The sequence below is a fragment of the Thamnophis sirtalis genome, unplaced genomic scaffold (genome assembly GCF_051295495.1).
Source record: "Thamnophis sirtalis isolate CommonGarterSnake01/CBP01778 unplaced genomic scaffold, rThaSir2_p1.2 scaffold_1, whole genome shotgun sequence".
Lineage (NCBI taxonomy): Eukaryota > Metazoa > Chordata > Lepidosauria > Squamata > Natricidae > Thamnophis > Thamnophis sirtalis.
In genome coordinates this window covers 134,695,060-134,717,210 of record NW_028261381.1, presented here as the reverse complement: position 1 = coordinate 134,717,210, position 22,151 = coordinate 134,695,060, and the positions used below count along the sequence as shown (strand labels likewise).

At 38.0% G+C, this 22,151-nt stretch overlaps 1 protein-coding gene across 7 annotated transcripts in view; it reads left to right on the top strand.

Moving 5' to 3' along the window:
- Positions 1-7,006: 7,006 nt before the first annotated feature.
- The window catches only part of PTPN21 (protein tyrosine phosphatase non-receptor type 21), a 55,465-nt gene continuing 40,320 nt past the window's right edge, over positions 7,007-22,151 (top strand). For 5 of the 7 annotated variants that reach the window (XM_014076108.2, XM_087725273.1, XM_087725268.1 and 2 more), the window contains exons 1-2: positions 7,007-7,406; positions 17,090-17,431. In XM_014076108.2, the coding sequence (XP_013931583.2) occupies positions 17,252-17,431 (180 nt within the window). In that variant the 5' untranslated portion in view covers positions 7,007-7,406; positions 17,090-17,251. Of the gene's footprint in view, positions 7,407-7,429; positions 7,681-17,089; positions 17,432-22,151 lie in introns of those variants that run through there. The other 2 variants (XM_087725259.1, XM_087725255.1) reach the window with 2 other exon arrangements.

Below are 22,151 nucleotides of genomic sequence, written 5' to 3'. Positions count from 1 at the left end.
AACCAATGCATTTGGAAAGTCTGACTTTCCTTTTCTGAATCAGAAAAGCTTAGCATAATAAAAAAAACTGATCAGCTGTTATTTATTGTAAACCTCATATATATTTCTGCAATGGCCTTTTAGCCAAAGCAGCAGCTGTTCCATTGCTGACATTCTTGCTGCTAAACGTTCCAACTTTCTAAGGTAATGACTGCAAATGTACATAGTCTTCTCTTTGATGAGTGAAAACGATGTCTGCCTCTTCTGTTTATATTTGATTTTTTTCCAAAGCACCTTTCACATTAATTTTTAATTACTACATTTCACTACATAGTTTTCTGTATTCTTTGATCCTACAAAGGGCACTATTATTTACATTAGGCTTCATAGAGTTACATAAATGCAACATCGCTTATGCACTTTCTTGATGGATAAAATTGATGATTGAGAAATTGCCTAACTTTTTCTAGTTCCCAACTATATGGCCCCTTTCCCTCATCTCTTTTACAGACTATATCAGGGATGGGCAATTAACTTTCCCAAGGGACCACATGAGAAACTAGGACTGTTGTGGAGGGCATCAGCAGTGGGGAGCTGGACAAAAAGAGCCAAAGGTCATATGTGGCCCATGGGCTGTAAAATGCCCACGTCTTAGACCAGTGATGGTGAACCTTTTAGGCACAGAGTACCCAAACGGAAGGTATGTGCATGTGCGCCAGAGTGCCAGAAATCCGACAACCAGCTGGCTGAGTTGGGGCGATGGCACGTGTGCCCACAGACAGCGTTCTGTGTGCCATCTCTGGCACACATGCCTTAGATTCGCCATCACAGTCTAGACTGTATTCTAGATTTTACAGTGGCTCCAGAAAACAACTTTTGGTATATATGGGATTACATTGAGAAGGAAGGACAGAAAGCTTAAATTTCACAAATATTTTTTTAATTTTGGGTCCAAGTCACTGTTTGCATGATAACCCATGATATGTCTCACTATGCACATAGCAGAAATAACTGAAAACCAAAGTACATACTAAATGTCTACTTTGTCAATCTGTTTGAGCAAAGAAAAAAAATACTTCCAGAAGGTGAATGGGATGTATAAAGAATAAAAATAAAGGAAGGACTTAACCTTTTTTTTCATTCCTCAGTTTCTTGCTTTCAATTGGCCACAAGTGGCCAGCGCTGCCATCAGATATTAATTTAGAGAAAAACAAAGAATAAGGTTCTCTTTTTTTATGAACTATTGACCCCATTCAATCCTGTTATAGCAGCTTGACTCCAACAATGCTGAATTAATTCAGCATTGCCAGAAAGAAGAAATTTGAGGTCTTTCCCATTACAGATGGAAAAGGACAAAGAGATGAAACCAGAGCTTTAGAAACTGAACAGGGATCTGTTTTTATCAATTATTTGCTCTGGTTCATACAGTTAATATAAGATTATGTCACTTACTTAGCCAGTTGTCTATTTCCCAGAAAATTGGGAAGTAAATCTTATTGAATTTAATTGACTTATTTTTCTTTTCTTTTTTGTCCTTTCTATTTCCCAGGGACTGCCTAGAGAAGTTCCTGCAATTTTCTTTGCAAGATTTTTGGAATAGTTTGCCATTGCCTCCTTTCTAGGGCTAAGGAAGATTTTAACTGACCCAGTCCCAATCAGCTGGCTTTGGGTCTATGGCAGGAGTAGCTTTATGTATGGGTCTAATTGAACTAATTACTGTTAGAGCAGTTGGTGTAGCAATTAAAGATGCTGGGCTTGAAATCAAGAGACGATAACCACTACACCAAACTGGCTTTAATTGGACTTAATCCTGAGTAAATATACGCAAGTTCAGTGTGCATGATCATTTTTAGTCAGACACTTGCCCCCTATGCTGGTTCCTTCAATCTCTAAACTTTATAGTTATGGAAGGGAAAATAGGTTGAAATGTATCAGGTCACAGTAAATGTTTTTTTTTGTATCTGATATAAAAAATCATCTCTATCTTAATTGCACATAACATAATATAAATATGCTGTTGTAGCTCCTGAAAGAAACATTGGGGTTTAAATCATTTTAAAATGCTGGGAGATTATTTAAAACTATAAAAAGAAAAGATTGGCTAGAGCATGTACCATGGATTAACAATGGTATTAGCTACTTTAATGAGATATTTACATGGAGAGCCAAGAAAAACTGTAAAAGATAAAAATATTTATTATAGCATGTGGAAAACTTACCAAAACAAGAAGAACAACAACTAGCACAACAACTAGCAAATAAGTATAAAATAGCATTGAAGCATTATTGAATTGAATACTTTATTTGGCCAAGTGTGGTTAGACACACAAGGAATTTGTCTCTGATGCAGAAGCTTTAAATATACATGCAAAGCAATGGTGGGATTCAAAATTTTTTACTACCAGTTCTGTGGGCATGGCTTGGTGGGCAGGGTGTGATTTGGTGGGTGTGGCAGGGGAAGGATATGGTAAAGTCTCCATTCCCTCCCCACTCCAGAGGAAGGTTATTGCAAAATCCCCATTCCCTCCCAATCAGCTGGGACTCGGGAGGCAGAGAATAGATGGGAGCAGGGCCAGTCAGAGGTGGTATTTATCGGTTCTCTGAACTACTCAAAATTTCCACTACCGGTTCTCCAGAACTGGTCAGAACCTGCTGCATATCATTTCTGATGCAAAGCAATAGAATAATGATAATCATAATAATATCAATAAGAGAGGGGAGTAAGAAGGATAATATGGATAAATAATAATGCTACAGCCATACTTGATTATATATGCATAGACATTAGATAGCACTGTAAGAATTAGGTGGTCAGCATGGTGGCCTGAGAGAAAAAAATCTTTTTTTCTCTCAGGCCATTTTTGCTATTAATCTAAGATTTTTAAAATATAAAAATTACATTTTTATATTTAAAAAATCTTAGATTAATAGAAACAGTGAAATAGCCAGATAAATTATTGGATGGTTAAGTAACACAGGTCTGAAAATATTCCCAAAGAAGGATTGAGTATTTTCTAAGTTAATGGTGGTGTTTACATTGGTATTCACTGTTGAATGTTTTGGACAGATATATGTCTATAGTTGAGTTGCAGTAGAGAGTAAACTGGGTAGAGTAGTCCTATATTTCACAAAGAGAAATGGAAAAAACACTCATATAAATTTGCATTATCTGCACATTTATCACACATTAAATATACTTGCATTTTCCCTATCAAAAGCTTGTATTATTCCAATTTAAATAGTGGCTTCATCTCCTACTTGTTTTCTTCTTCCTAGAGGGGAATTAAATTTGCTTCCCATAGTATTGTCCCTTAGGAGCAACTTATCTTTGCTACTGTTTGTAAAACAGCAGGAAACTTAGAGATTATGATAAATACAAAATATTATCTTTGCCATCTTTTCTGTATCTCAGACAGGACGAAGTGATATGATACTTCTGAATTAATTAGGCCAATACTGTTAAATTATGATGCTTGGAATTGAAAATCAGATTTTTGGAATTTGTGGATTGAATTAAAAGCACAAAAGAAAACCAAATCATTATATGTTTCACTAATTATAAAAAGGGCTTTGATTGTGTTGATCACATCAAGCTGTGGAATGTGAATACTGTAGAAAAACAGGAATCCCAGTATATCTCATTGTCTTTATGTGAAACTTATATACAGGTCAGTAAGCCACAATATGTACAGAACATGGTGTAACACAGTGTTTTTCAACCTTTTTTGTGCAAAGGCACACTTTTTTCATGAAAAAAATCATGAGGCACACCACCATTAGAAAATGTTAAAAATTTTTAACTCTGTGCCTATATTGACTATATATAAAGTAATTTTCCCACGGCACACCTTATACTATGTCACGGCACACTAGTGTGCCGCGGCACAGTGGTTGAAAAACACTGGTGTAACAGACTGACTCTAGCTGGCAAAAGAGTGAGAAAAAAGCTATATATTCTCCCCTTACGTATCCAATGTATGTGGTGACTATATATTAAAATAAGCTAGATTGGAATGAGGTGAGTGTGGAAGAACCATCAACAATCTGTGCTACGCTGATGACACTACTTTGATAGCCAAAAATGCAAAGAATCTGCAAGCTGTAACAATGAAAGTAAAGGACAATTGTGAACAAAATGGGACTACATTAAATGTTATTCTATTAAATATAAAGAAGAGGAAACTAATGACAACAGGTAGTCTTAGAATTCAAATAAAGATATTTTACATAGATAATTTCTGCCTTTTAGGCTCAACTATCAATGGTAAAGGAATAGACAGTCAAGAAAAACATTAATCTAGCACCAGTAGCCATGAAGTCCTTGGAAAATATATTCAGATGCTATGATACCACTATACTTACAAAGATCAGATTAGTTCAGGCAATAGAATTTCCTGTAATGTTCCGTGGAAGCAAACATTGGACTTTAGAGAAACAAGCTAGAAAAGAGTATTGGCATTTTTGTAATTTGATATTGGAGAAGACTTCTGAGAAATCAGCCAAGAAAATCAACAAATGGATCATGAACAAATCAATCCAGAGTTCTTCAAGGCACAATAACCTATCTGAAATTATATTACATTATGTAAAGTCCTAGTTCTCTGGAGTAGGTTCTAACACTGGGAAAAATGGCAGGAAAGAGAAGAGAATCATCAGCAATAAAGTGGATGCAGTAGTGATGGCTGCATTGCTGGAAAATCCAGTCAGGGACAGATCATCATGGAGAAAATCTATGTGATTACTAAGAGCCAAGATTGATTTGAAAGCAGATAATCAAAATGTTCCTATTGATGAAAACTTGCCTCCCTTCCTTTTCTTGGCTCTTGACTTCCAGCTTCTCCCCCTGCAATCACCTTGGTACTTTTGCCCCTTACCCCTTATAGCAGAATGGCTCATAAGAGAATTCCCTGAAGATGTCAACCTAGAGTACAGCAGCTTATAAAAATGGCTATATCTATGCCAGGTATCACAAAAAAGATTGAAAATAAAACTACCAATTTTGCAATGTCCTTGTATCAATGTTATGTCACATCCAGAATACTATTTATAGTTCTGGTCCACCCGGATAATCATTAGGATAATGCCAGTTGGTTTGGCTATATCTTGAGTATTATCACAAGAACAACCAAATCTATTGCTCTCCCATTCATGCTGACCCTGTGCTCTTTAAGCTAGAATTTCTAATTCAGAGAGTGCTTTTCAAGCCAACATACTGTTGCCAGCATCCTCCCATGTGTAGACTGATACAGCTAGGAGGCTTTGGATAATCAGCATGACAATGCAAGTCCACAAAAAAAAGTTTTCCCTTCTCTTGAAAGGCTATGATCAAGAAACATTCAGTGAAGCTGATTAGAAGGTGATATACAATAATTAAAACAATTCCTCTTGTAATGCATAATTAACTTAAGAATTCATTGCCACAAAATGTAGTCATGGCTTTAAAAGGGAATTGAAGAATAGGTCTCCATTAGGAGCAGCATGCTTCCAAATACCAGCTTTCAAAGGAACAATTGGGGGTGGGTAAGGGATAGGTCTCCAGCTTCTGCTCGCAAGGGCTTTAGAGCATCTAGTTAGCCAAATGCTGGTCAAAAATGATAAGCATACCAATTATACTCCACTGCACATCTTCACAGAAGTAGGAAAAGCACATCACATGAAATAAATATAATAATGAAGGGGCATCAAAGACTGACTGACACTTTATTTTGTTTCTACCCATCCTCTACCCTGGCTGCTCTTTAGAAGGCCACATCCTGAAGATGAAACTCAAATACTTTGGCCACCTAATGAGAAGGAAGGACTCATTGGAGATGAGCCTAATGCTGGAAACGGTTGAGGGCAAAAGAAGAATGGGATGACAGAGAATGGGGTGGCTGGCTGGAGTTACTAAAGCATTAGGCATAAGCTTAAATGGACTCCAGGGGATTATAGAGGACAGGAAGGCCTGGAGGAACCTTGTCCATGGGGTCCCTATGGGTCGGACACGACTTCACAAATAACAACAACAACCCATTCTTACTAGTCAAATAGGAAGGGCATACTCCAAATCCCAACTAGGGGGTTTCAGCAGAATCTATTGCACCTGCCCTTTGGAAGATCATCCTTTTTGGAAATCAGATGGGCATTGATCAGGCATGGCTGGATGATGTGCTTTCTTAGATCAGTAACACCACCCTATATAAGCGCTCACAGAAAAATGAGAAACAGAAGACCCAGGAATAACTCTGCCATGCCTGAAGTTTTCTTCAGATGTAATTCAGGAGATAATCAGAGGGTAAGTTTGTCTATGAAACTTGTCAGTTGCCTGAATAGAAGCTAGCAAAGAACCATATATTAAGGGGTGCCAATCACGTCTGTAGTTTGTTATTCATCGTTTTGTTTTTTACTCGCGCAACGCCGCTCTGGACGTTAGAGCAGTGTTTTTCAACCTTTTTTGTGCAAAGGCACACTTTTTTCATGAAAAAAATCATGAGGCACACCACCATTAGAAAATGTTAAAAAAAATTAACTGTGTGCCTATATTGACTATATATAAAGTAATTCTCCCACGGCACACCTTACACTATGTCACGGCACACTAGTGTGCCACGGCACAGTGGTTGAAAAACACTGCGTTAGAGGGATTTAGACAGCCGGGTAAAAACTGAGACAATTCATGGGGCACGAGCAAAAAAAAGGCTTTTGTTTCTTTCTGTAGCGGGCGAAGGCGACGAAAAGGCATGGCAAGTTAAGGACGGACGTGTGCCTTCGGCATCTCCCGTTCGTGCCTTGCCAGCTCCCCGCCTCCGCCTCCGCTCCTTCCAGCCAGGGCAGCGGCAGCAGCTGTCCCATTGCTGACATTCCCCCTGCCGAGCATTCCATACCTCTGAGGTAATGGGGCTTCAAACACAGAGGGCTGTACTTTTAATGACCACGCCGTATCCTTCCGCATGGCTGGAGCCAATGGGAACGCCTCCAAAAGGGGAACGAGGAAGGACAGGGCGGCGGGGGGGAGCGGGCTGGGGAGGCAGAGGAAAAGAGACAGGAGGGGGAGGGGAAACCTTGAGCGCTCGGAGGAAAGCTCTCCTTGCGCTCCCCGCAGCCTTCCTCTGTCAAGAGAAGCTGGCTGGCGAAGGGGGCGGCCCGCGTTGATTCTACCTCCTCCTCCTCCCTAACTTTTCGCCGAGTGGAATGATATCCTAACTCAATTTTGGGGTGTTGTTGTTGTTGAGAGGCAGGAAGTGAGGCACGTTCGCACTCTGAGCGCCCGAGAGGATTATACCGAAGGCGGCTCGCTTTAGACAGGACCTTCCTTCCTTCCCTTCCCCCTTCCCGAAGGAATAACCCGTGAAATGGCTTCGTCTGAAGCGCTCTCGGGGCTGCTGTCGGGATTTTGCAGCTAAAGGAGACCACCTTTTTCTTTTGGTTGCCTTGGGTTTTCGCAACAGGTAAAGTGAGCCAACCGATGGCGACGGTGGTGCTGGGCAAAGGATAATACGGGGTGGGAATTGCCTTTGGATGTTTTATTTTAAGATGGTAACGTTTCCAAAGTAGGATTCGTAATCTCTTTGGAAAAGTCCCCATTCAGACTCCGGAAAGGTTGCCGTAAAGAATAAATGGCAAGTGGCTTCTCTCCTTGACATAATTAGGAGAGGGCGGGGAAAGGAGGTTATTTCACAGTAAAATCAGTCTTGGATGGCAAAGTGGTTCGAGACATGCTCTGTAAGTAAATTAAAGCTGCTTAACTTTTTTTCACTTACCTTTTTCTTTTTTCCCTCCCTGTTACTCCTTTTAATCTCTATCTGGTTGAGTCCGACTAAACGATGTAACATCTTTTCCAAAATAAGTTTGTCTCTTCATTTGCATAATATCTCACAAAAGACAGAAAAGATGAAGCATCTTTGTGTAGTAAACTAACCTGAATTATGTATGCAGAGATTTTCCTAGGCAGTTATAGTGCTTTGTATTCCCAGTGGTCTCTTATTAATTCTAATGCTAAGCACCAGTGAGAGGAAAAAAAACGAATCTTCAGTGTTTTATAGGGTGCATTTGATTTGTGGATTAAGATTAAAATGGTTTGAGACCATCTTCCATATTGGCACATCCTATTCTTAACAAAATAACAACATTTTCTCTTCTTCTTTTGCTTTAAATGTATTGTAGTGAAATGAACATTTAACATAATTCTGCCCTTTATTTTTGAAAGAAAAATATGTAAACTGAAGAAGGGAGATTCATCATTTTTCTGTTCATATATGATACTTCCCACTTGTTTTATTATTGTATAGAATCCTTATGCAATCCAATCTGAAAATAAGTTATATGGGAAATGTTGCTGGTTATACTTTGCATATTAAAAATAGGATAAAATAGATTCTTGTAAAGAGTTCTAAGACTGCTATGATTTCAACACATTTCATTGGATTTACTAGTCTGTGTATCCTAACTATGCAGAATGGAGAGCATTTGTAATAGGCGAATATGGCGAGGTCTAACATGACAGCAGCTGGTAGCAGAAAATAACAGCTGCTAAACAAAACTGGTTGTGCTGTGTTAGCAAGAATTGTGCTTGGCTAGCTTGGAAACTTGTTGAATAGGATTGAAGCATGATACTTTCTCCACCCATCCGCTGGCATTTTCTAATTGACTTGCTGTAATATAACTGCATTCTCTGTGGCTCATTTTTGGAAAGTTACAAAGATTAGGAAGATACATTTTAAAATGTTTCGGTCCTCTGATTTTTCTGAAGTGTAAAAATAGGATTTGTTATCAGGAAAATTAACATTTTAAAAATATTTCTAAGTCAAATGTTGATATGTTCATACAAAAACATTAGTCTAATAAAGAGTGAATCCAATAGAAAATGAAACATGGCACACAATCCAGCCACAAGTAAGTGTTGTATGGCAATTCATTGAATTCAGTGAAAGAGCAGTGAAGACTGATCTTGTCCATATTCATTCAAAAACGAGTCCCATTAATTCAAAATAGATCTTAGTATCATATTAAACATGGCTACAACTATAGGCTTAAGCATGTGCTTAATGTTTCTAAATGAGAACATTAGAGCTATAAGTATTCGTTGGAATATGTAATATGGTATAAATAATAATTGAAGAAACCGTAGAATTTCATGCATTAATAATTGTTCCTGTGATTAGAGTAGCGTGATGAAATGTCAAACTTCAAGCATATTTCTAAGACAACTTATTCAATATATAATTAAAACTTGTATGTTGCAATATGGTACTTGCATCTATGCAGAATATATAGTTTGTGCTGTACTGAGGTTGAAAATGAATATGATGGGAAATGACAGAAGTTTAAAAGATGAACATGGTGTGGTTTTTAATATAGTAATAGGAACAGAGTCGGAGGATTATCATTTATACATTCAATTGTAATACTTCTAAGGTCAGTATTGGAGCTTCTGATAGTTGGCTGTGCTGTGGGTTATTCTGGAATGGATCCATGCCTTGCTCATCTTGAATAAGAAGTAAACAGAGGTATAAATTGTAAAAAACTATTAAAATTGCCTTTAATGAGATAAAAAATGTAACATTCCCTAATAATAGCATTAGCATTGAGATTCAGCAGTGTAGTAGCAAACTGTCTTCAACAGACTACAGTAAACAAACAAGTTGGACTGCTCAATGAGACCTAGATAATTCCATGAATGCAACTGAAAAAAGTTCATCATGACCTGTTAATCAGGTGTGAGATTCATCCTGATGATGTCATTGAAGTACTCATGAGCAGTCCAACTTGTTGTCTGAAGAGTTTTCAACTTCAACTATATTTTCTACTTGAATCTCTTTTTAAATTAAAAAAAAAAACTTTCTCTCATGAATACTATAAGGAAAGGTGTGATAGTTGCAAATATGCCCCATGCTTGAAAACACTAAATGTCACTTCCTTAAAATAATCTTGCTTTATAATAGTCATAAATATAGTTGCCCTGGATTGAATGAGTTGTGAATTACGGAAGTAACATAGTAGTACATGTTACTATTTCATGAATAAAATGCAATTTCTATATTATGATTTCAGATTTAGCATAACATTAATAGTTAAGGTTCATATATCACACTAGGTATAATGTAACTTATTTACATCACCAGAACAGTAATATAACTTATGTATGTAATATAATATAATTACAACCCATTAACCTGAACAGTTTAGCCTAGAGGTGCACAATTGGGTCCTCCCAAAAGCTTGGATATGACACACACAGGGATCTCTCTTATGTTAGGAGTAAAAATGAACATACATTGGATAATAATAACATTTACTTATTTTAATAAAGATTCAATTATAATCAATATTATTAATAAATACTTAATGCAATTATATATACATTTAATTTAATTTAATTTTGTCCATCAGTACTTTTGAGAGTATGGCCTCTGACATAGCATCAAAGATCAGGTGAGATCTCTGGCCTACAAAAGGTTGGACCTTTCTGTGTACGCACATTATATAAAGATTATACATAAAAAACATGTTACATCTAATGGGACTTAGGTAAGATACCTTCTCAGTAGTGGCCCCTGCCCTTTGCATCACCCTTCTGCCTCAGAATCAGAAAGCCCCGAGCCTTCCAATAAGCCTTAAAGACCTGACTTGTCCCACAAGTATTAGGTAGTATGTGGTTGAACCTCACAAAAATTGTTTGTTGGATGAGGGAGGTGTTGCTTTATGGAAATATTTTTTTGGTTTTTATGTGCTATGTTGTTTCAGGTGTGTGTGTGTGTAGTCTTATAGTTTATAATAAACATGTTATGGCTTAGTGATTCTTTTGAGTGCAGTCAATTCCTTATTGAAGACATTATATTTTGCATAGAATTATCTATGAACCACATTGAACAATGTCTTAGTGTGAATATTCTTTATGTTGTAATCTCGAGGAACATGCAGAATTAATGGTGTATTCTTCTGTGTAGTTTCATTATTGAAATATGTGCAACATATTCATCTATTGCCAATATTGCTATGATTTTCATTATAGATTGGTGCTAGTAAAGATTTATAATAAATCTTTCTAATACAAGATTTCCCGAGTGTTTATTTATTACTGAAGCTCTCTATGCAGTTTACAATAACACACACTCAAAAAGAAAACAAATTAAAACATATGCAAATAAAAATAGAAATAAAACCATCATACTAAGGCCATGGAAAGGCAGTTGTCAAAATCTGAAGCAATATAAATATGATTAAAAGGCTTGGAAAAATGAAAATGTATTCAGTTGAAAAGACTACTAATGTGGGCACTAATCAAACTTCTTTGGGGAAGATATTCCATAAATAGGCTGACATCACAAAAATGCTTACTTTGGTAGAAGCTCATCTCATCTTCCTTGGTGGTGTATATGAAAAAAGACCTCATTAGAAGATCTTAAGGTTCAGGTAGCTACATATGGGAGAAAGTGTTTCTTCAGATACTCTAGTCTCAAGACGTTTATGGTTTTAAAGATGAAAAACAGCACTTTGAATTGGGCTCAGAACAAACTGGCAAGCAGCATAGATGGCGAAGTGCTGGCATAATAGATGCATATCACCCAATCTCAGTGACCATGTAAGCTGTTCTACTTTGAACCAAGTTTCTGGAGAATATTCAAAAGCAGCCTCTTTTAATGCATTGTAATAATTCAGTTGAGGAATTAAACATGAATAACTGTTGCAAGACCATCTTTTTCCAAGTAAGAGAAGAGCTAGAAAGATGATTAGTGGCCTGGAGGCTAAAACATATGCAGAATGGTTGCAGGAATTAGGTATGTTTGTTTAATGAAAAGAAGCGACTAGCAGTTTTCCAATATCTAAGGGGTTGCCGCAAAGAAGAGAGGGTCAACCTATTTTCCAAAGCACTTGAACGCAGAAAAAGAAGCAACAGATGAAAACTAATCAAGAAGAGAACAACCTGGAAATAAAAAGAAATTTCCTGACAGAGCAATTAATCAGTGGAACAGCTTGCCTTTGGAAGTTGTGGATGCTCCATCACTGGAGGTTTTTAACTATGGACTATGGACAACCACTTGTCTGACATGGTATAGGGTCTCTTAAGATACAATAAAGCTCCCAAACTTTATTCTACTTATTTTTGCTTACCTAGTTAAGAAACTGGGCTTTCTTGATAGTGACCTTACTAAACTTCAGCTGAATATATTTTTCTTGATCGATTTAAACAATTCATATAGTTGCGCACTTCACAGTGACTCTGAATGGTAAAAACAAAATAAGAACACAACAAAAGACCACCTCCTGCCAATTACCTCCCTGCGACCTATAAGATCACATAGGTTGGGCCTCCTCCGAATACCATCTGCCAGTCAGTGCCGACTGGCAACTACACGGAGGAGGGCCTTTTCAGTAGCAGCTCCGACCCTTTGGAACAATCTCCCCGTGGAGATTCGTACCCTCACCACCGTCCAGACCTTCCGCACAGCCCTCAAGACCTGGCTATCCCGTCAGGCCTGGGGATAAGATCACAATCTGTCCCCACCTGAATGAAGAATGAATGTTGTGTACTATTTTACTCTTATGTATTGTTTTATGTTTATTGTTTATACCCCCCTCCCTATTTTATGTAAGCCGCCCTGAGTCCCCGCGGGGAAAAGGGCGGCCTATAAATATTAATAAAATATCAAAAAATATCAAATATCAAATAAAATGAATACCCAGAATAAACAGCGTGTAAGGACTAAAAACATTCCATGTCTAGTCCAAAGACTGGAACTCACAAATTCTAAACCCTGCTTAATCTTCCAATCCCAAACCTGAGACAACAGTTAGGTCTCTAGTGCCTTATGAAAGACCAACAGGGTCAAGACCATTCTCAATATCTAATAGTCCAAAGGGCAGGTGCTATGGCACAGAAAACATGATTCCTAGGCCTCATAATATGTCACTGCTGAATAGACGAATTCTGGAGAGTTCCCACTTTGCTAGTTTTGGTGGTATGGGCAGAGATAATTGAAACAAGCAATCCCACAAATAATATGGTCCCCTCCTCTGTAGGGCTTTATGGATGATCATCAGCTCCTAAAACTGCACCCAGAAGCCTTCTGGGAGCCACTGCAGCTCAGAGAACAGAGTAGTACATGAGAATATTGTGAAACTCCCAAAACTGCCTGCCTTATTGCATTTTGGACTAGTTGTACATTCCATATTCTCTTCAAGGACAAGTCAGTGTAGAGTGTAGCGTCCAACCTCCAAACCCAGAAAACAGCACAATTGTTGCTCAAGAAGAACTTCTTTTTCAGTAGGAGCTGTGGGTCCAGGAAGTCTCAAAAATTGTTCATCCAGATCCCCACAGCCTCCAGACATCAGGAAAAAAACCTCAACAACATTATTTGGCTGATTCAAGGCAGATATGCATAATGGTGATGCCTCACCCAGTGTCTAAAGGTGACTTCACTCAATGGTTTCATGTAGACATTTTTTTTAAAAAAAGTAGAGGATAAAGCTGTAAGAAACCCCATGAAGCAGAGTCTTAGGTTCAGCCTTTCTGTACCCTTTCCCATCCTCATAACTGGAACGGCCCTGGGGAAATGAGAAAACCATTATAATACTGTACCTCTTTTAGGAAATACAGGCACTTCCTGATCATTCAAATTGATTGCAGATTTCTTTGCCCTAGTGAAAATCTTCTGAAAACCAGAGAATGTTGATAAGTATCATAGTCTCTTTTTCACCATAATCAGTTTATATTGGAGAAGAAGGCTGAGTAACTGTAAACCTAGGACAGAATATTCAAATCTATTCCACTTTCTATTGAGAGAAAGAATCATTGAAACAATGTAATTGTTTGAAATTTTGAAAGCATGCCTTTTTAGTGGCCTCTGCTGAAGATCCCTGCTTTTTGGAACAATATCCTGATAGAGGTGGCTGCAATAGCTGAATAAGCCAAAATAAATTATAGCAAATTATAGTCATGGTCACCATTTTATTGTTTCAGCAGGTATCTTTTAATGTACATGCTGCTTTTGTGTTTGCTGATGATTTTTGTATACCATCCAGAATCATGTTGAGTTGGACAGATATATAAAAGGCTTTAAATAAATAAATAAATTGACCACCATGAAACATTTATAGAAATAATAAATGTCCTTAGAAGTTGGGATTGATGGGAGTTTCCATTTAGCCTACTTCATATAATAAACATTTTGGTTTATTTCTTGCTTTTTAAACCAAATGTACATTACATATACAGTGCATAAAATACAGGCAAGAAGGTTCAAGGTTCATTTTATTTATATGCCGCCCTATTCCCAGCGGGACTCAGGGCGGCGCACAAACCCAAAGGAGGGGAAGGGAAACACAAGAACTACAGCAAAAAAAGTACAGGGAATTTAAAACGACCAACAGCCACACGATTCGAGAGGGGAAGGGAACTCATCGACCCCAGGCCTGCTGACACAGCCAGGTTTTAACGGCTTTTTGGAAGACCTGGAAAGAGGTGAGGGTCTGAATCTCTGCGGGGAGCTCATTCCAAAGGGCCGGAGCCGCCACAGAGAAGCCCCCCCCCGGGTAGTAGCCAGATGACATTGGCTAGTAGACGGAACCCGGAGGAGGCCTAATCTGTGTGATCTAATGGGTCTTTGGGAGGTAATTGGCAGCAGGCGGTCTCTCAAGTACCCAGGTCCAATACCATGAAGGGCTTTGTAAGTGACAACTAGCACCTTGAAGCGTATCCGGAGACCAATTGGTAACCAGTGCAGCTCGCGGAGGATAGGTGTAATGTGGGTGTACCGAGGTGCACCCACAATCGCTCGCGCGGCTGCATTCTGGACGAGCTGGAGTCTCCGAATGCTTTTCAAGGGCTGCCCCATGTAGAGCGCATTGCAGTAGTCCAGTCTTGAGGTCATGAGGGCATGAGTGACTGTTGCGAGTGCCTCCCGGTTCAGGTAGGGACGCAATTGGTGCACCAGGCGAACCTGGGCAAATGCCCCCCTGGTCACAGCCGACAAATGATGTTCTAAGGTCAGCTGTGGGTCCAAGAGGACTCCCAAATTGCGAACCCTGTCTGAGGGGCGTAAAATTTCACCCCCCAGCCTGAGTGATGGAATACTAGCCAAATTTTTGGGAGGGAAACACAACAGCCACTCGGTCTTGTCTGGATTGAGCGCAAGCTTGTTAACCCCCATCCAGACCCTGACAGCCTCCAGGCACTGGCACATCACGTCAACCGCTTCACTGAGTTGGCATGGGGCGGACAGATACAACTGGGTATCGTCCGCATACTAATGGCATTTTATCCCATGCCGCCGAATGATCTCACCCAACAGCTTCATGTAGATGTTAAACAGGAGGGGGGACAGGACCGAACCCTGTGGGACCCCATATTTCAGGGGCCTAGGGGTCGACCTCTGCCCCCCGACCAACACCGACTGCGACCTGTCCGAGAGGTAGGAGGAGAACCACCGAAGGACGGTGCCTCCCACCCCCACCTCTCGTAACCGTCGCAGAAGGATACCATGGTCGATGGTATCGAAGGCCGCTGAGAGGTCAAGAAGCACTAGGATGGAGGCATAACCTCCATCCCTGGCTCTCCAGAGATTTCCTTCCTTCCAAAGCACAGGGCTTTCCAGAATGATTTTGAAAGTTGTCACATGATCACATTATACTGAATGAAATCTTATAATACTTCAGAAGTATGGCCTATATGTTTTTAAAAAAATGTGCAGGTAAGGACAATAGGAACAGGGTACTAATATAGTGAGACCATGCAAAGTTGGGGCATCAGTCCAGATGGGCTTTTTAAAAGTTTTTGAGAGAATGGCTTATTTTCTTGCATTTGTTTTCTTGGTCTGTGAACCTGAATAAGTTTTACACAGTATTTATTTTGTTCGTCAACTGAAAATATACAGGAAATTTTATCACCATTTCTCTAATACTTTGGGATATGAGTTTGGAAGCTTCATGAAGTTGATAACCCACAATACTATATTAAATGCTTTATACTGATGTGTTTTATATTTCTGTTAAACAACCTGTGACCCATTGGATAATCCTTTCATAGATATTTCCTTACCTAAACAGAGAAATCGAATGACTAGGCAAAAGGGAGTGGGAGTGTTAGCAATTATCACTTTCCTGCTGGCTTCTCCATTTTTATCACCTTCCTGCTGGCTTCTCCATTAATGTTACCTGTGAGAAGCTGGCAGGGAGTATAATAAATCAGACCTCTTCCTCATCCTTGAGTGATCCAAAGTACTGTATGCCACTTTGCTGGGGGAACCATGAGAAAAACTACCCCTGCTCCCCAACTGGGTCTGTCCTTAAGGGCCCACCTCAGCCTATCTTGCCAGCAGCATCCAAATCACTTCATTGTCCTTCCCTCATCATCCATTGCTATTAAAAGAGATTTCAAATTTCAATCTCAGTTCCAAAGCAACCAACCCCAACCAGCTGGTTGCATGCAGGGATTAGGTAGGCAGGAAAGAAGGCAGGGATATAGCCCTCCCATCTTACCTTATCCCACACAATCTATGAGTTTCTGAGAAATGTAGTCTATTGGCATTGTGGTACTGAAGCAGCCACAACTTTTCCAAATTTCATTCCTGTAGGAGTCATAGATCCTGGCATTCTGTAAGTTAATTCATTTGAATTATCTTGCTTCAATAATTGTTGCCCTACAACTTCTGAATTTTCCTAGTTGAATGGTACAAACAGACTCAAAGTTTTAGTATTATATAAATAAACGTACTGTAATTTCAGATTTGATTATCAAAATTGGTTATAAATTTGGTTATACAATGTTTACATCTCTCAACTAATTATTAGAAAAATTAACATTATGTCCCAGAAAAAATTGTGAGAGACCTGTTAAGAACATGATGTGGGAAGAGTTCAGTTCAAATTTGATCTAAACTCTGAATTTATGAGATGTGGTCTTACCTTTAATCTTTTTTCTCTTATTTGTTTGAAACGAATAACATTTCTTGTAAGGATGTTAGGGAAAGTTTATGGAGGTGTTAATTAAGTAGTTGGGGAATGTTAGATAAAAAGTAATTATACCATAGTGAATAATATGTGGCTGCTGTAAATTGGTCTTATAAGCTATTAAAATGTGAAAATACCTCCGAGTCTTGTTTTAATTAACTCAGTTTCTCCCCCTTCCTTTCAGAATCCTTGTGGATGTTTCCTTTATTCAGAATTTGGAAGAAAACCTGCCACTTTTTAATGGCTGCTGCCGCCGCTGCTGGATGATCATCTCAAACTCTTAATAGAAGAGAAAATATTTGCCTGATGGTTTTCTGTAGCTTTTTGTGAATGAGTGAAGGAAGAAATGCCTCTACCTTTTGGGCTGAAGTTGAAACGAACTCGACGCTATACAGTATCTAGCAAGAGCTGTTTGGTAGCCCGTATCCATCTACTTAACAATGAGTTTGTGGAGTTCACGCTATCGGTGGAAAGCACTGGGCAGGAAAGTCTGGAGGCTGTGGCACAGAGACTTGAACTTCGAGAGGTAGGAAATGTGGCTGTTGGCATCTTCATCTTGGAATATAAAAGGATTAAAAACTAAATTGTAGTAGGTCATGTTCAGTTGTACATTTACTCTATTACTATTATTATTGTCTGCTGCCTACAATATGTAGTTATTCAAGTGTATTGAACAAACAGCAGTCTTGTTACCTGTCACACGATTATTTTTGACTGAAAGTAGCAGGAATTTGAATCTGATATTTTATATAGAAAACAAAGCAGGTATTCAGTCAGTGAGGTAGAGTTCCTCCATCATCTTTCTGCACAATGGCTTCCCCAGCATTAATATATGGTTTTGATATTGTTCGCTGTCCAGAGTCAATTGGATTGAGATGGGCAGCAGCTATATAAATTGAATAAATAAATAAAGCATTCACATAAACAAAATTGGATCGTGCAAATTAAAAAATATCTCTACAAGGGTGCCTGCATATAGCGTGTAGCAAAAGCTGTAAAGAATCTTCACTAAGAATGGATTGTGCTATAAATACCTGAGAGATTATACTTAGATTGCCTGCAGTAGTAAGGTTACAGTCTACGAACAGACAATATGAAAAACAAGCAGAGAAATAGAAACAAACATATTCTTATCTCTAGCAACAGACATTTTATTGAATTAATGCCTAGAGACATTACCTGTGTAGTAATTATAATATACTGTATATCTATCAAGATTCTGCTTCATATTTACACTCTGAATGTCTCTGACATGGTTGTTTGTATTGTCCTGAGTTCATTAAAAAGCCTTGTTATTATTACTAAATAATTATTAATCTACAATTTGACAAAATGTTGCACTAGTATCCAATTAGTATCCCATTCAGTTTTCCAACCAATAAGTCAGCTATATTTTTTTCAGCATATTCAGCTCCCATTCTGAACAGATTACAGATTGATGTTGATAACACCAAATGCATTCAATACAACAAGTGTGGCTCATTAGCTTTATTTGCCTCTGAACATCTTTTATTTTTATAAGAGTAAATATTAGAGTTATCTCTCTCTTGTTTTCCAGTAAATTATTTTTCATTTGCTAATTAGCTAATTTAGACATATCTGAGTTTGATGTTCATTTCTTGGATAATAAAGTAGAAGCCTGGATGACTTTCAATTCTTAAATTAAGAACAGGACTTTTCATTGTTCCTTCATTCTTAGATTGTCCAGGAAGAAATTATGCTGACTCAAAAATAAAAGATCTCATTTAGTTCTCCTTAAAAGGCTGAGCAGGAGTTCCTTGGTAGGGAACAAGAATTTTGTTACAAACTAATACGTGGAACCGGATCGACTGTATATGGGAAAATAAATACTATTGATCTCCAGACAGGAAGCTTTCCCTGCATAGAAATGTTTTCCATATTGGAAAAAATGAATCTTAGGCAGCCTTGTTCAATACATGGTGAAATTGGAGGGCAATCTGAATCAGTGGTGGATTGCAGGCGGTATGCCCCAGTACGGGCGTACCAGTGCTATTCGGAGCACCGGGTACCATTCCAGTATGGTGCTCTGGAATTCCAGTATGGTGCTCCCACCCACCTGCCCGGGCTCCTTATCTGTCTTTAAACTCTTTGGTGCTTCTGCGCACGTTCACAGCACGTACGGCGCCTGTGCTACGCTCCACCAAGCAGCTGGAGTATCGCAAAGGCTCGCTGGATGGTAAGATGCATACGCGCGCTGCTCACGCATGCACGTTCATATGGAGGACACTGGGCCCATGCCGGTACGGTTGCAATGGATCTGGAACCCACCACTGATCTGAATCTACTGTAGAAGTTATCCATATTTTCCATTGGACAGGTTAATAATTCTTTACGTTCCTATGTTTTTTTCCCAAGCAGCTCAGTTTAGCATTCATGATTGTTAGGTAGCTCTGCTGTATCAGAATAATATAACATTGGACTAAAAGATGGTGCTAGGCCATTGTGAGTTTATTGTTTTAGTGGGGATTTGAATTTGAACCTCACAAATTCTAGTACAATAGTCTTAATTGTTACCCTGTTAAAAATCAGATTATGGTTTTAAAACCAGACTACAAAATTTTAAAGGATTCCCGTCCTCCACCTCAGTAAGCATTCTTGCAGAGATTGTTTTGGAAACAAAGTATGGACAGGCAAGGGAAATAGGCACCATGCAAACATGTAAGCAACATTCCTTAGAATATTGCAAACAGAAAATATGTCTGTCATCTAACTAAGTTCATTTTAACAAGCTTTCAGTTTTAATCACTCTCCTTCACTACATTCGAAAAACATTTTGATCATCTTCCAAGTCTTGGATGTTTCTGAAGAAAACTTTCCAGATCAGTATCTATACACTAAACTCTTGTGTCTATAACCTTGAACTAGGTGAAACTATATACCATAAATCAACAATTCCTGAACCAAAGTATTTCAAATGGGCTTACAGAATTTTCCAAAATCTGGAATCCATGATTCTCATAAAATGGTAATTTGGTACATTTTATAAAACATTTTATGACATAAAATTATAATAAAACATTTTATGCTAATACAAAATGTCATTAAATATTTCCTGTGTACAACTCCTGATGATTGACTGTGCTATACAGTTCAGCATGTTTTACTTTCAAGGCAGATACATCTCTGAACATATTCCTGAATTCTTAAAATCTTTTCCAGTGAAAGCAGTGCATTAGAAGCTTTTGCCATTGTTGATGTCACTGTAAGGAAATATCTCTGAAACAATGACCCAACAAGTCATGGGTTGTCTAGTTTTCTACTACGACCAGATATCTTGCCTGTTTGAGGGGATTTGTTCTTAAATTACATTTTATTTCTACTTTATCCTGAGGAGTTTAGGAAAGCATACCTTTAAAATACAAGATAGATTAGCCTGAAGGAGAAACTTTGCCTTAAGGTCATTCAGTAAATTTCATGACTTAATAACTAGGTTTACACATTCTGTTAAGTCTTGATCTGTTTGAAACAAATACACTACATAGCTTCACACATAATACTGTTTCTTAAACCATCATTGACAACTGCAGCTGGATTAACATATCACTTTATGACAAACGGGAAGACACTATGCTGAAGTTTTAGGAGCCCCCTTGGAAGATGTATAGAAAATGGAAGACAGTAGTGGCATGGATAATGTCCTTGGAATGAACATTGAAATACTAAGTAAGCAGGGAAAGCTACAAACAGGACAAGTTGTCCAGCGGCTTCTCTTTCTTTCAGGTTGCAGCCTAACTAAGGAAGTCAACATGACATCAATGATGATCCCTTCCAAAACCCTACTCTTTAATTCCAGAACGCCAACTGATAAAACGACGATTATCTATGATTTAAACCTTGATGAAAACATTGAACTAAAGACCTGACTGACAGAAGGAGTGAAAGTTCACCCTTCCCATCTTTGTCTACTTGAGCTATTCTTTTATACAAAAGACCAATAATGAAAGATAGAAGGATAGCTGTAGAGGCCTACATCAGTGTTTCTCAACCTCAGCACCTTTGTAGATGTGTAGACTTCCAGAATTGACCAATTGGTGGATTCTGGGAATTTAATCCACATATCTTAAAAGTTGCTGAGGTTGAAAAAAAAACTGGTCTACAAACATTCTATCTCACTGACAAAATGTTTGACATTCTGCCATTTTTCTGCCATTTCATGCATGCTAATGGGTTTGAATATAGATTCCGTTAGTGAAAAATCCCAAACATTTTGTGATAGTATTCATGCAAGTTGATCTTGTTTAGCTTATAACTAAAATATTGCATTCTCTGACTGGAAGAGAGTTTCTGCTCTGCTTTGAATAGTTGCACATCCCCATCTTTTTTAAAAACAAAAATATAATATGTTACGAAGACAGTCCTCAATTTATGACCTAATGATTGTTTGGAATCACTATGGCCTTGGAATGGGTGTTTTGTGGCCCATAAAGGGCCATCAAAGAAAGAAAAGGAAAACTTTTTCTGTGGTAATACTAAGATACATTTATTTACCCAAACATTTGAAATGATTTTATAGCATTTGTCTGCAATTTATAGATTTTGTTACAACCCAGTTTGATGGAGGATTGTTTGTTTTATTTTGATTATAGTACTCATATCTTTGAATCCATTCCAATGAATGACATACTAGAAATGAAATAAGAAATATAAATCATGTTTATCAGTAAAGAGGATGTAATTTAAATCATGATTTATCTGCGGATGTCAAGATGGTCTCTTGCCTTGGCACATAAATATATATAATATGAACTTGCAAATCTTAGTATTTCTAGGTACCGGTTAAAATTTCGCTTCAAAACATAACATTTGAAATATGAAGAGGACTTTATCTAACACATTCTATTGTATGGTTATATCTCCTATTTCTAGATTTGTATTCTCTGTTTTGAACTTTGGTTCAAGTTAATAAAAAAATAGGTCACAAATTAGTCAAGAAAATTCATTTTTGTCTGTGTCGTTTATTTTATTACAAGTGTTTATTAGGAGATTTTAAAATATTTTCTGGGATCAGATATTTCTAGCAGGCCCAGTACCGTGGATTATTTATATTCCATGCTACATGTTTCTAATTAGTTGGAAAAGTTAATAGCCTTATAAGTAAGCGAGCCACTGAGTCCTGACATTTTTGAACTAATGGTTAAAGTAATTTGCATTACGCAATCATAAATGCTTGCTTCTAGAATACTAGGACTACAGTACATCACATGATAATCGGTACTGAAAGATAA